Below are 14,691 nucleotides of genomic sequence, written 5' to 3' on the forward strand. Positions count from 1 at the left end.
TCCGTTTGAGAGCCTCGGATCCGATCTAAGGCAGGCAGGACCCGCACTGTAAATTCAAATTGGACCTGACTCGGCCGATTCTTGGTGTGAATTGCTTGGGTCATAATCTGTGACCCAATAAGTGAACGATCCCGATCCGAGTCGGATTGCCACATGAAATCATGATTCACGTACAATCAACCAAGCAACCTCATGAAATCATGATTTTCACTTTTCTCAATTTTGAATCCACCAAACCTCTAGTTGCCATTCAGATGCGATTCCACATGACTCAAGTGGCTGCTCCTAATTATGCATAATACCATGTGGGTGGGCTGCGTTTGGCTTTGGTTGGAAAATGACCAAGTTCAGGAACATGGTTCCTAATACAGGCCGCATAAATATAGCTCACAACTAGGTTACCACTTAAGAATAAATGACAATTTTTTGGTGTATCAGGAATCTGATCTCATCTAACAAATCCAATTTGCTCTCCTAATTCGTGTTCTTCGTGATAAAGTCTGTATAAGACGTCTTTTTCCGTTCTGTACTTCCTCACAGACAACAACCGAAGAACAGGCCACTCCAGAGTCAAAATGTGATTTGACGATAGCGGAAACTGGATTCTTATAAAAACCTACATTCGACAAAAATGATATTTGTAAAAGAGAGTAACTGAGCATAAATATGTTCTTCTGGGTATATCATTCAAACATAGAAACCGGGCTTAAAAAATTAATTTGTAAATTTAATTTTATGTAAAAAAAACGAAAAAATGATCTGTTTTTTAGTATGTCATCCACATGCTCCCTAACAGTGTTTAAGCTTCTTGTTATCTTGGCTTTTGGCGCACAATCTTTTTGAGCAATGAACCGAAATTAAATTGGCTATATTACCAACAAGAAATTTTAAATCAAAACATATCACCGACAATATATAAGAATCACACAAACTTCTATGTCCAATGTGCTTCACTTCAAGATCCATTGCACTCGAACCCATGCTTCATGGAACTTCCCAAACAAGTTATCAGCAGCAGAAAGAGAAAAAATATATTGAACAATGCCTACCAACCACGGATAGGATCAAAGGGACACACACCTGAGAAGCGACAGGAAGGGAGAGGCAGAGCAAAAAGAAAAAGAAGAGCGAAAGAAGATGCGTTACCAAAGAGGGACACACACACACTCTCTCTCTCTCTCTCTCTCTCTTTCGAGTTATAAAAATGGCGACAAGAAAGAAGAAAAAGGAGGTGCATTCATCTCCCCAAACAGTAGCCTGGTTATCGCAGGTGTACTTCGACTTGAATCTGTGTTTCGTGTCTCATGGCAAGCTGTTCTTGGGAGTCGGTCTCTCCCTCAATTACCTGTTTGGATGATGCCAAAGTCATGTAAAGATCTAGATTTAGCAGGCAAAATTAGTTCATGAAATAGTTACTTTGAGGCCGAATAGAGTTCAAATCATGATTTTGGGCGTCATCCAAAGGGCTGCTATGCGTGTCCCCTGTGATAGGAGGAGCTCCCCGTGCAGGCAGGCCCCACAGCAAGGGCTCCCAGTTTCCGTCCAGCAAGAAAAGCACATGCTCTCTCTCTCTCTCTCTTTCTACCAGACTACAAGAGTGATACCTTCTCTGCAAGCTCTAAGCAATCCAAGGGCAAATTCCCAACTCCACGGGCCATCACCACCATCTACAAGGAAAGAGAAAGGGGAGCGACCCAACCAGCAAAAAAGGGGGGAGAGAGAGAGGGAGGAGAAAGAGAGAGATGCAGTAGCAGAAGCAGCAAGGGGGACCGACCCAATTTAGTTAACTCCCCTTCTCCTCCGTACCCTTCATTTTTCTTTCCGTTCTTTCCCTTCATTCACCAGAGAGCGACAGAGTGTGTGTGAGAGACAGGGGGTGGGGGAGGGAAAATGACCTCTTTTTTAATGGCTTAATAGTGCTTCAGATCGTCTCTTTCCCCCCATTTGGGGGATCCAACGCGTCACCCCCTCTCTGATCTGAAACGGCCTTTTAGTACGGCAATCTAGCGATCCATTACCTTCAGTCCAAGCTCTAGATCTTTTCCAGCTAGTTTTTTCACTGTTCAACTAGTAGGGTAGAGGCAGAGAGAAAGAGGGCGGGGTGGTTGATTGGTTGGTTTTCTGAGATGGACGACTTGTCGCGTTATGCGCACAGTCCAGCGCACATTGCGGTGCTCCGGCGGGACCATGCTGCCCTCCGGCGCATCGTGGCGGCTTTGCCTCGGCTGCCGGAGGCTGGGGAGGTGACGACGGAGGCGGAGTCTTTGGCGGCGGAGCTCCGGGCTGACGCGGTTTCTGCGGTACTGGACGTCCGTGAGGGGATCCCTGGTCGGGAGACGCCGCTGCACGTTGCCGTTCGTCTGGGAGACGCCGTGGCCGCCGACGTTCTGATGGCAGCGGGTGCCGACTGGAGCCTGCAGAACGACCGAGGTTGGAGCTCGCTCCAGGAAGCGGTCTGCTCGCGCCAGGACGCCGTCGCGGCGGCAATCGCCCGCCACTACCAGCCTCTTGCCTGGGCTAAGTGGTGCCGACGCCTGCCCAGGCTAGTCGCCACTGCCAGCCGGATGCGGGACTTCTACATGGAGATTTCCTTTCATTTCGAGAGCTCCGTCATCCCCTTTATCGGCCGGATCGCCCCTTCCGACACCTACCGGATCTGGAAACGCGGTGCCAACCTCCGGGCGGACATGACCCTTGCCGGATTCGACGGTTTCCGCATCCAGCGGTCTGACCAGAGCTTCATCTTCTTTGGCGAGGGCGACTCTTCTGGCCGGATCCCCGCCGGCGCTCTTATCGTGCTCGCTCACCGCGAGAAGGAGGTTGCCAACGCGCTTGAGGGTGCGGGGGCGCGGCCCAGCGAGTCGGAGGTGGCCCGAGAGGTGGCTCTCATGGCGCAGACCAACATGTACCGTCCAGGGATCGATGTGACGAAGGCAGAGCTTGTACCTCATCTCAACTGGCGGAGACAGGACCGAACAGAAGCCGTCGGGCCGTGGAAAGCAAAGGTCTACGAGATGCACCACGTCACGGTGAGCGTCAAGTCAAGGAAGGTTCCCGGAGCCATGACAGACGAGGAGCTTTTTGCAGCCGCAGCCGAGGAGGAGGAGGGGGCAGGCGGCGCGCCGGAGGATCTTCTTACTGCAGAAGAGAGGATGCAACTCGACTCGGCATTGAGGGCAGGGGGGAATTCAGACAATGAGGAGTGGGATGGCAATGGTGGTGTTGGCAACGAAGCTGCAGGTAAAGAGAGGAAGGGATGGTTCGGTGGATGGAACGGGAAGAAGCCGGAGGAAGGGGATCGTGCAGCGGCGGGAAAGAAAGCTGTGGACTCAAGGAAGGCAGCGAGCAGCACAAAGACCGCGACGACGAAGAAGAAGAAGACTGGTGGTGGTGGACTGGGAGATGGGAAAAATGAGAGCGAGTACAGGAAAGGATTGCGGCCGGTCCTGTGGTTGACGGAGGATTTCCCTTTGAAGACGGAAGAGCTGTTACCCTTGCTCGATATTTTGGCGAACAAAGTGAAGGCCGTGAGGAGGCTGAGGGAGCTCTTGACCACCAAATTGCCGCCGGGAACTTTCCCCGTCAAGGTATGCCTCTTTTTCTCTTTAATTTCTTTCCATTTTTTGGTGCCCCCATGATTCAATTTATGCATTCTTGGTACTTTCTTCGTTGTAATGGGAGGTGAATGAACAATAAAATCAATGGGAACGCTGGGGTTGCATGAAAAACGCCATTTTGGATGTTTCTTAGTGGGGCATTTGACTTGGAAGCAGGAAGGTGGGAAGCTGGTTGCTCCCGCTTCCAAGAAACGTGTCCAGAAAAGTGAGAATTGTTTGCAGGAAAATTGATCGAGTAGGTATTTGTTCTCCTGATTGGGGAATGTTATGATCTTATAACCCTGGTTTTGGATGATTTTGTTGCTCACGATGAGGCTGAAGGTTGTGGATGATTCAAATCTGTGCTCCTTTATCACCTCTTGCTCAAAAATATATTTTTGAATTTCTTTTTGTGTGAAATCATTTTCTTTTGGGACAGCAGAGTCTAGGTAAAACATTTGAGCCCAACTAATTGAAGGTTGACTCTTGTGAAACATGTCGACTGTAAAAATCACACTTTTTTTGTTTTGTTTCTTAGAAGAATCTGACGGAAGTCACTTAAGATTTAAGAGTGATAGGACATAGGAGGCTCATCCTTTTCTAAAGGATGTGTTTTCACATCCATCAAGTCAGATCATGAAAGAGCTCGAGGCAAATCACCAGGCTGATCACGTTTGAACCGTATTGGATGAGCTTGCTAAAGTGAAATAGAAACAGAACCAGTAACCCATGTTGTGAATTTTGCTGGCTGGCTTACCTGGTTTCAGATATTGCATTCCAATCCCCATGATGTATATCGATGGCAATTTAATTCTTGTGTCATTAGAAAAGAGATGTTAGCCTGTTGCCTGTTCATTAACTGCTTTTTAATATTTCAGTTCTAATGGATCCTCCTCTTTTGACTATATTTTCTTCACGTATGTGGCCCTTCTCACTTATTATATTTATTTGGTTATTTTGGCTGTCATAAAACGATCCTCTTTATCGCTTATGCTTTTGGTGCATTCATTCGTTGTATTGCTGTTTTCCTGTTGCTGCACTTGAATGACTGGGAGGTGTCATAACAAATGTTTCAATGTTTTCTCAATTTCACAAAGAAGAGAGTTTATTGTGTAGGCTTGGTTGGCATGTGCTCTAGAACCTATACCCTGTTTGAATGCTTAGGCCAGAAAACTTTGAATGCAATTTGTTGTGTTACGAAGCTCAACTATCAGATTTTCTTTTTTGAGGCTGGCGTTAGTTATTATCAGCTCTTGGTTGCTTCCTTCCCAACAATTCAAGCAGTCACCTCTATTCAGATAGAAATTGGCACAGAAGCATCTAGTTTAGAGTCCTAAGAAATTATTGTGCATGGCAATAATTAGCATGTCCTATTCTTCTAGATCGATTTCTGCATTGCTTTGATGTGAAATAGAACGGCCTAAAAGTTTGCCTTTCGGCACTCTTGCTTTTTCTTCTTCTTGATGAAGCTATTCAAATCTCGACCAGTGTGGCTCTACCTTAAAGTTTATATATGACTTCTGTTCTGGTTTGATTGCTATTTTGGGAATTGGTTTGTATTATGTCATCGATGCTATGTTATTACAGGGGGCTGCACTTTTTGCCTTTACAGAGGCTGTTTCACCTAGCATGGCAGGGTGTTTATAGGCTTCTATTACCAATTCTTTGTTCCTCCGATTTTGTTTTTTCTTTGCTTTCAGACTATGCAATGTTTTCCTAATTACATGTCAACTGTGGCAATTTTAACTTGCTTTTTTGGTGCTTTGACAATTTAACAGTTTTGTGTGCTGTCTTGGAATTCCACTTTCTCCATACCCATGTATATACATTACATAAACGGACACACACACAAAAGATATGGTGGTAGTCCTTGCTGCTGCAATATGGACGGTCTTCTATAGCTTTGAACTGCTGATTTGAGACTCCTTAAAGCAACTGTCACCTTGGGGCTGCTAAATTTACTCTTTTCTTTTCTTTCTTACACATTTTCAGGTTGCTATTCCTATTGTGCCTACCATCAGGGTTCTGGTCACGTTTACAAAATTTGAGGAACTTCAGCCATTGGAGGAGTTCTCCACTCCGCTCTCTAGCCCTGCTTATTTTCAGGATTCCAAGACAAAGGATTTGGAGCCTTCATCTTCGTGGATTTCATGGATGAGAGGAAGTCGACCAAACAGCACTTCTGCATCCACCGAATGCCAATCAAGAGATGACGTTGATCCATTTCTCATACCAGCTGACTATAGCTGGGTGGATGCTAAAGAGAAAAAACGAAGAATGAAAGCTAAGAAGGCCAAGAACAAGAAAGGAAAGAAGCAGGTATCCAGGAATTCCGAGGTTCAGCAAACAAGCGATCTTGAAGACTAGGCCCGTTCAACAGCTCGAGCGTTAATTTGTCTTTGAAGAATGCTGAAACAAAAGCATCGGAAGACTGTCATCGACTGAAGATTTAAGTCCTTCGATCGAGAGCTCAAGTTAGGAGGTGATTCTGCTCCAACCTTGCGATATCACTTAGTTTCAGAATCATGTTTCACGACTTGTCTGCCAACTCTTTTAGCTGCTCATGCTCCTCGCCTTATAACTTGATGCCAAAGCGCCATATGCAACAAAATGTAATTTCTGTTTGACGACCATGGCTATAGCACAAGTCCATGTCATGTGAGATGGACAAACTGTTACACATTGATGTAACATCATTTTATTTTATGAAAAAGAGTGTAGGCCGTTCATCCGGAGTCATGATGTATGCTAGCCATCCATTTGTCTGTCGTTGCATTTGTATTCTAGTGTACAACCCTAATGAGGGCCCCGTCTTTTTCAGAATGTTTAAATCTTTAGTACAAATCGGTACCTCTTCTTGATTATGGCAGCTTGATTGTTTTCATTTTTTATTATTATTCTTGAGAAATAATATGAAAAAGATGTTTCTGCACATCGCAGCTGCCTCCCTTAATAAATGAAACCAAAGATTTATTTTGGTGAGAGGAGGAGTGCATTAAAAGGGTCTGATTGCCTAAGATGCAAAATGACGGCGAAAGGATTTCCTATGAAGAATGGCCTTAAGAAATTTGGGGTTATGAGCATTGTCAGGTATTGTACTCCTCTAATTTCAAGAAATCAACTTCCCTGTCTCTGCGGTCAGCTATTATGTTTACGGTTTAGAAGCTTAAATAATCTGTACAGTTAGGATTTTAATGGATTCTGACACCATTTTGTCATTTTTATGTTCGTAGGCACTTTGATACACGAGCACACAGATTTAGTGATTTACTCCTATTGTATGCTCATTGTCTAGACAATAGCTCTTAATGCAGATGTAGCACACAGTTTAGTTCTATGTTCTGCTTACTGTCTGGGCAGCGGCTCTTAATGCAGGTCCAAGTTCAGTGTAAGGACCTTCCTTCAGATATTCTTACTTTTGAGAAGCATCTTATTTTATGTGGGAAGAGTGGAGTTTAAAGAGTCTTAACCCTATATCCTTAGCAAGATATGGCCAATTTAAGGACTCGGAAACCATGGTATGCCACATTCAGCTTAAGCACCCACATCGAATGTTTGAATTTACTCTCTGATAAATATTGTACATGCCTTCTCGTTGTTGTGGCAATAGGGCCATAAAAATGCCTGTGTGCAGAAATTTTTGCGTCGAGCGTCGATTGGCTGGCTTTTGCCCGTGGCCCGTGGGCAAAGTCACTGTGCCACTTGATACATTTTTAGAAGACGACCAAACTTATGGCTGCATTCAATTTGGTTGTTTGGAGGCAACAGATCTGGTGAGACTGAGAGCCCCTGCAACTAATGTGCAAGCACTGTCATTACACTTTAAAAGACCGTGAGCAGGCATGCTCAAAAAACTGATAGAAAAAGAAGAAAAGGAATGAAAAAGGAAAAAAGAAAAGAGATGAGAACATGTGCCCATGATGATGATGCGGAAACAGGAACTGGTGAGCCCATACAAGGCAAGGAAGAAGATGACAAGTTTCACATGGTTCTGCGCAGATGGCAGTCGGAAAACTAGGAGCATAAAGACGCACTTCACTGATGCTGTCTCATCCACTAAGGTTCCAGACCTGCAGAGGCCTGGCAATGGGTTGGATACAGCCACGTCTAGTTATTTGTAGCGTTATGAAGTTCATCGTTTTACAGAAAGATGCAAAGAACCGGCTTGACAAAAATCGTTTTTTTTTTCTTTTTTTCAAAATGCTTGTTCTTCTTAAATACTTAAAAACGCCTGGAGGACGTATCCTCATGGATATTTTATTAGACCAATGACCTAGCCAGACTTAATCGGCTGGTTCAGTCTGATAATTGACTTAATAGCTAAAGTTACATACGCTCCTGCTGATCTCGTCTTGAATCATGCCCTGCTAGCGCGACGTTTGAGATTTTATTGATTGTGCGAACTCTTTTAAGGGTCTCTAGTAAGTAAGAAGAATATTGTAATTTTAGAACGTGTATTTCAAGAACATCATGTGATTGTTTTAGATGACATGATATAGATGTTGTTTTGAGTCAAACACTGTATTAGTATACAACCACATTATGATTTTTGAAATGAGAAGAACATGTGTGCTAAAAATATATATTTGAAAAGTACAATCTCTTTCCTTTTTACATCTACTTTTACCATAAACACAACGTGACGTGTACGATATGTCAAGGGGGGGGGGGCCTATACGATGGACACCATATACACCATTACCAGTGACATCACATGTTTATTAAAATGATTTAGAAATGCATCTTTCATATTACTTCAGACAGTTTTAGGGTAAATCTTACATGTTTAAACTTGATCATATTCTTGTTATGAGCGTGCTTTCGTTAAATTCTCGAGGTTTATTGATTGGTCTATAGAAACTCATTAAACCACCAGATTAGTGACTAAAGCAACCCATATGACGCCTACTGCTTGGCCTTGGGATGAGCAGACGCAGAGGGAGAGATGGGCCAGGAACTTGGGCACGCTCGATTCACGGGAGATACCATGTCTTTCCCACGTGAAATGGGACAGAACATTGAAATGAACGAGGCCTTTGAGGAAGCGGCGGGCCTATGATTTGGCCCTTCCCTTTCTGCTGCAGAGTCTGCAGACTGCGGGCAGCAACAGACTTGTCCCTGGAGGAAGGGCGACTACAAGAAGGGAAACCCTTTCTCATGGAAAACGGCAACCTCGATTATTTTCCCAGAAGTGTTTGCCCTTACCTACGACAGCGCACCATGGTCGATCTTTCTCAAAACAATCCCCATTCAACCTCTAATCAAGCGGACACAAGAACTAAGAAAACAAAGCATATCAAAGCTATAAAAGTTACATTCCTCCCGGAATGTAAGTGTCTTCCTGAAGCAGCAAGTCATTCCATCGTCAATAAAAGATGGCATTTCAAAAGAAAGCCTGTAGGGGCAGAGGAGATAAAGCTTCTTTCCTTCCACAACTCGGCATCACAAGTTTTGAGACGGAAGCCACTGGCTCCTTTTCCGTAACGAGAGAAAGCTTTTCTCTGTCATCACGCCCACCTTTGCTTGTTAGCATAGAGATTGGCATTCCATTCTTTCCTTCCTCAGAAAAAGGCTGTAGCTGCTTGAACTCCTTTATTTGTCAGCAACGGAATTCATTTGAATGGGTTCACGACTAAAACGGCGGAAATACAACTATCATAAAAGGGGCATTTAGTAGGCGGTTGGAATTGTTCTGGGTGTCGCATTTCGTCAAAAAATCTCAACTACCATGCTTGGAGCTATCAAGCACTCACTGGAAAATATTTTCATACGAGAATGGTTTATATATACAAAATTTCCAGGATTTCACTTGGAATTCTGAACATCTTCGTTCTTTTTATTTTACTTTTTTTAGCCAAAGAAATTGGTATCCGTCTCTTTAAAAATTAGAATAAATTCATAAAACATTTTAAAAAATGAATCTACCCCATTTATTGGGGCAAATATATGAAACAATAATATTACTATTGTCAAACACGCCTCCACAACACGTTGCATTGGCCGAATCAGCCAATACCTGGTAAACGGCCGATCCCACGTTCGAGTCGTATGGGAGGCAGAGTTTGGACAGTGTTGCAGTTTGATCAATAAGAAACAATGAATAAATAAAACAACTGAAGGTTCTTTTTAGGTGCACACCGTTGAAATTACCACTAACCTTCTCGGTAAAAAGCAGAGGGTCTGTTGCCTGGAAAAAGAGTCCTGACGGTGCGGACCGTATCCCATATAATTGTTTTCCTCCGTCTGTCCGTATCCGCGTTTAGTCTAAATTAGTTTCAGATTAATTTAAATAAAATTGGTAAACAAGTCGATTACCCAAGTAGTATAAGCTGCTAATATACGGCTCAATTCGTAGAATATCATATTATCTCTTTTTATAGTTGATCTGGAGCAGAGAAAACTGACATAATGGATCTGGATTACAACAGTTGATCTAATTTGCCTCGATACATGAAAATCACCACAGACAATCTTCAACGGATTGGGAACATTAGCAGACTGGCAGGCATCACAATCTTAATTCACGATCTATGTCAATTCTAAAATCAAATTCGGACCTGAATCCATTCCGACCCACACCAATTTACATGCTCACTTGCTTTAGACATTGATGGTAAATGTATGAGACAAGCTGATGCTTTAAATTTGAAGAAACTGCTAAAAGAATGAAAGGACACGGAGTTTATCGGAAATCTTTCACCAAATTTACAAAGGTAAAAAAGGGATTTTTTATCTTTTTGTTTTTGGTTGGGGAATTTTCTCCCTCGTTGCAAATCTGAACAAGTATCCTCTTAGCTAGCTAGCAGGTTCATTCCCTTCTGCTGCTTTGGCTGGCTCATCTTCTTCTGCCGTAGTCAAGGAGGCCCTAGACCTGGTGGGCTTAGACGTGGAACCCCCTACGGACCCAGACGAGCCCTTGCTCTGCCTCCTGCGTGATTGTCTCGGGACAGCAGGCGAGTCCCGAGTCGGGGAGTCCAATGAACCTGAGCCATGATTCGCGCGACGTCTCGACGGCTTCAGTGGCTTGGGCAGCTGATCCTGAGACATCAAATCGGAGGGTTCGCCAATGGAGGGACGACGCCTAGACGGCTTCAGAAACTCCGGCGAATCTGCCTCCACTGGCCCTCCACCGGATAATCGGTGGCGTCTCGCCTGTCTCGGACCCACTGAGGAGCCTTCAACCGAGTTCTCGGAATCCATGAGACGTTGTAAATCTGCATGCAACGGATGATGGTTGCCTGAGTGCAAATTGGGCCTAACTGACCCCTCATGAAGAAATCAATAATTGTGCCACCCACTTGAGATCTAGGTGAGGGTGACTGTAATTTTTTGGAGTTTTAAGCGGCTAGATTTTTCTCGGGTATAATACAATGAGCTTCAAAAAATAGAAAAAAATAAGAAAATATGATATTTTTTTTGAAAAAAAAACTAAAAATGAGGGAAGAATAAAATAAGTGAGAAAATAATAACACAACATCAAAAGATCAACAGATTTGCAACAAATAGAAAAAAGAAAATGAAAAAAAAACTGTTTTGCATTTAAAAAAATGCATTAACAATGAGTTTTTTTTTAATGTTTTTTTTAAAAAACATGTTTTTTTTAAAAAACATGTTTTTTTAAGTTTTAAATGTTCGAAAATAACGCATTTTTTGTGACTATAGACTATAACAAAACGTTGTATATGTCTTGAAAGAATGACATTTACTCTAATATTCAGCGATTTCATCAAGCTACGTAGACATAGAATATAGTCACATAGAAAGGTGTGAGTTTGTTCCTTTGCTAAATTTAAGTTTCTGCCTAGAATCAAATTTCTTTAGTTAATACAAACAACCTAACCTTGAGAAGCGGATTTAGGTCCAAGTACTGGATCCATTTCAGTTCCGGTAGGAGTCAAAGGAGCAGAGGAGAACTCAGGCACGCTTCTGTACTCACTCATCTGCGTCAAGATAAAGTGAAAACATAAGAGAAAGTTGAAGCTAACAATATATGGGGACTTAAGAGGTTAGTATTTGCTCCAAACTAAAGAGATTCATTTACCCAGCTTGGGTTGTTCACGGAAGGGCCATCCCACCCTATATGGGCGACGTGCTTTACGTCCGTTGGGTATCCAATTTCCATTTCACGTTCCTTCTCATTTGTCTCTGTACATTATCAAAATAAACATGTAGTTATGCCAAAATAATTGAATATAATGCTGCTGGTTTGATGTGATCAACATAAACACACGATCAACGCCCAAGTAATTGAATGTTGTTTGTATTGGTAACTTTGTTCAATATTGACAGACTTAATAAAGTGAATAGAAGATCCACAATCAAGTTCCAACCTATCATTCAAATAGCAATACTTGCAAACGTGCGTGTGTGTATCTCTCTCTCTCTCTCTCTCTATATATATATATATATATATATATATATATAGATATATATATATATATATATGTTACGGCCAACATGTTTTATGAATTGGTGGTATTTTAGCAAATCAATAATCGAATCCAACAGGGGAACAAAATAAACAGAAGACAGTTCCGATAAGAAATTCACTCACCAAAGATCTGAGAAATATATCTCAGTCCCTTGAGGAGGCCTTTCATTTTGGTGCCCATTCCGCGGTTATGCCCCAAGAGGAACCAACCGGACGATTGGCTTTCTCTCCCGTAGCCGCGTGCTTCTCAACAACCTGCAACTCTGAAAATTTTACCTTCAAAATTTATCGAAGCGAAAACCGGACATTTAACAAGCGAAACAAACATAGCAATAGAATTGCATGTCTATAGATGCATCGAAGTTCGAAGGCTTCAACAATTATGATTTTGTTTTTGAAATATATTAGCTAAATCATATTTTTAACAAGAAAACAAAGTTGAATTTATTTATATCAACAATACGAGCAGATTAAGCGAAACGTTGTCCCTGAACTTCGATATATAATCTTCAAATATTGGTTTATATTCTGTTGCACCACGCGACTTAGGCTAAGCTCGGAGTACGTTATGAGGACCAAAGAGTCGAGACACACTGATCGCACTTCTGCATAATTTGGTAGCGATGGCTTAACTTCTCGGTTAGAAAAAAGTAAAATGCATTTCCTTTTCGCATGCGTTTTAGAAGAAGAAAAAAATTCAGAAGAATTTAGAAGAGCCGGATGATGTGGTGCACGTTCGGTGAGCATGAAGAGCCTCACCGCCGGGGCGGGGGACGTAAAAGCCGGTCACCGCTCCGACGCCTGTTTTTACTCCTATCTGATGTACCGCAACAGCGACGTCCAATGCCTTCGACTCAGCCAGCATCGTGTCATCTCCGATTACAGAAAATCTCTCTCTCTCTCTCTCTCTCTCTCAACAAAGTGTTGCTTGGAAGAGAGGAAGCAGAGGCAGAGAAGCAGAAGAGGATGCCAATGGTGGGAGGGAACGATATGACGGGAGACAGAGAGAGAGAGAAAAGAGAAATTTTAGGTGAAGTGGAGAAGGCGAAGGGTAAAGGAGAGGAGCGTCTGTTGGGGACAGGGCGTCGAGAAAGGAGAGACCATATGTAGCCACCGGTTTTGTTGGGATGGCGCCTCAGTGTAATGGAGACGGGGAGGGAAGAATTACAGCCCATGCAACCCGAGGTGGACGGCGTTTTTAACGAGTCTTCCTTCTTCTCCTCCACCATAATCGGCCCTATGGATGGCACCCCAAGATCACAGACTTTACTAAAATTAAAATGCGGACTAGCTATAATTTTTAAGGTACCAAGAGATGAGACAGATTTTTTGAATATTATAGTCCGTACACATATATAGTGCCTATTGAATTGTCACGTCTGGATAAATGAAAAATCATTATTATTATTATTATTTTAGTAGACTTTGAAAACTTTGGGCTTCAACACCACAAAGGACCGTATCTTGGTATATAACTAAGTTGGTATGGTTATTATCTATGCCTGACTTAGGTTGATTTTCTGATTCACGAACCACAATTCAAGGACTATTAAGTTGTTTACTGCTCATACAATCTCTCTCGCTCTTTAAGAAAATTGGTATCGAAAATTAATCCCCCTCCTAGCTGCACAGCTACGTATGAATCAAGAAAGTTTCAAAAAAAAAAAACACCTAGCTGTTGCACTTACTGCTGAAGCTTGATGTTTGCGTTTTTGTCATGGTCACCGCATTATCAAGTCGAAGACAGGAACGTCATTACCGCCAGCCCCGGTCACGGTGGCGTTTACCCTGTGAGGCGTTCAGTCTGTTGATCGTTCATACGCAGAGCTCTCCTGGTCAAACTTGCCATATTGGCTGGACGCGAAGTCTTTCGTCCGACACGGTGCAAAACCACTTGAGCTGGAAAAAAGTAAGTGAGCTTGTCACCAAGCCACACTAAAGTCAAATTTTGACGACAGCCCTTTTGAGCTGCACCAAAGTTGAACAAGTCCTTGAGAGGCCTCACTCATGAGCGCAGCGCCATTGCTTGGTAGATGGAAACTGCCCACATTGCCAGCACCAGTGGTCCAGAATGCAGCTCCGATAAATTATTATTCTTGCTGTGTTTTTATTATTATTATCTGTTGTTGGTTCTGTTAAACTCAGATGTATAACTGACCCATCTGCGGCTTTCTCAGCAGCACCCGTGAATCCACCAGCAAATCTACTGATTAGAGTGATGCCTTGGATACCTTCCACAGTTCAAGGCAAGCAAGTTCGGGACATCTCTCCACATAATCTGACGACAGTCCGTTCAACCCCAGCTTATCCTCTATAGGTTCTATTTGAAGACAAGTCCACTCAGGGGATGTGTCTTGCTGCCTGAGAAAAAGGCGTTTCCCAGCGGGTGGCAAAACGTGGGCGCGTTTTGGGGATCCCGCGGAATGCCCCAAACGGTGTTCCGCGGCGTCCTGAGTCAACCATGCGGAATGCCTGTTCTGCTTTACGGCATCTTTCCCGTCCCTGGGACGTCTGGAACAAGATAACGCCATGTAGAGGAATCTAAACATGCTTTCGGTAACCGTGTGCCTTCTCCAACGCCAGGAACATAAAGCAAATAGCATCTCAACGGTCTTCTCATCGAAACAAACAGAAACGTAAAAGCTAAATTACAACAAGAGGCTT

General features: G+C 43.2%; 2 protein-coding genes across 3 annotated transcripts; one reads left to right on the top strand and one right to left on the bottom strand.

Moving 5' to 3' along the window:
* The first annotated feature begins 1,592 nt into the window (after positions 1-1,592).
* On the top strand, positions 1,593-6,528 carry LOC116265686 (uncharacterized). The gene is made up of 2 exons (XM_031646485.2): positions 1,593-3,587; positions 5,589-6,528. The coding sequence occupies exons 1-2, from the start codon at positions 2,127-2,129 to the stop codon at positions 5,961-5,963; spliced, it is 1,836 nt and encodes a 611-aa protein (XP_031502345.1). The 5' UTR covers positions 1,593-2,126; the 3' UTR covers positions 5,964-6,528.
* A 3,472-nt stretch (positions 6,529-10,000) lies between these two features.
* Positions 10,001-13,126, bottom strand: LOC116266148 (CRIB domain-containing protein RIC5-like). 2 transcript variants are annotated; one of them, XM_031647252.2, is made up of 5 exons: positions 12,787-13,126; positions 12,151-12,290; positions 11,638-11,741; positions 11,437-11,536; positions 10,001-10,810 (listed from the first exon to the last, which is right to left on the bottom strand). In XM_031647252.2, the coding sequence occupies exons 2-5, from the start codon at positions 12,206-12,208 to the stop codon at positions 10,392-10,394; spliced, it is 681 nt and encodes a 226-aa protein (XP_031503112.1). In that variant the 5' UTR covers positions 12,209-12,290; positions 12,787-13,126; the 3' UTR covers positions 10,001-10,391. The 2 variants fall into 2 exon arrangements, with proteins under 2 accessions (XP_031503112.1, XP_031503111.1); XM_031647251.2 differs by having other exon boundaries at positions 12,151-12,282; positions 12,787-13,125.
* Between the last annotated feature and the right edge of the window lie 1,565 nt (positions 13,127-14,691).

The sequence above is a fragment of the Nymphaea colorata genome, chromosome 12 (genome assembly GCF_008831285.2).
Source record: "Nymphaea colorata isolate Beijing-Zhang1983 chromosome 12, ASM883128v2, whole genome shotgun sequence".
NCBI lineage: Eukaryota > Viridiplantae > Streptophyta > Magnoliopsida > Nymphaeales > Nymphaeaceae > Nymphaea > Nymphaea colorata.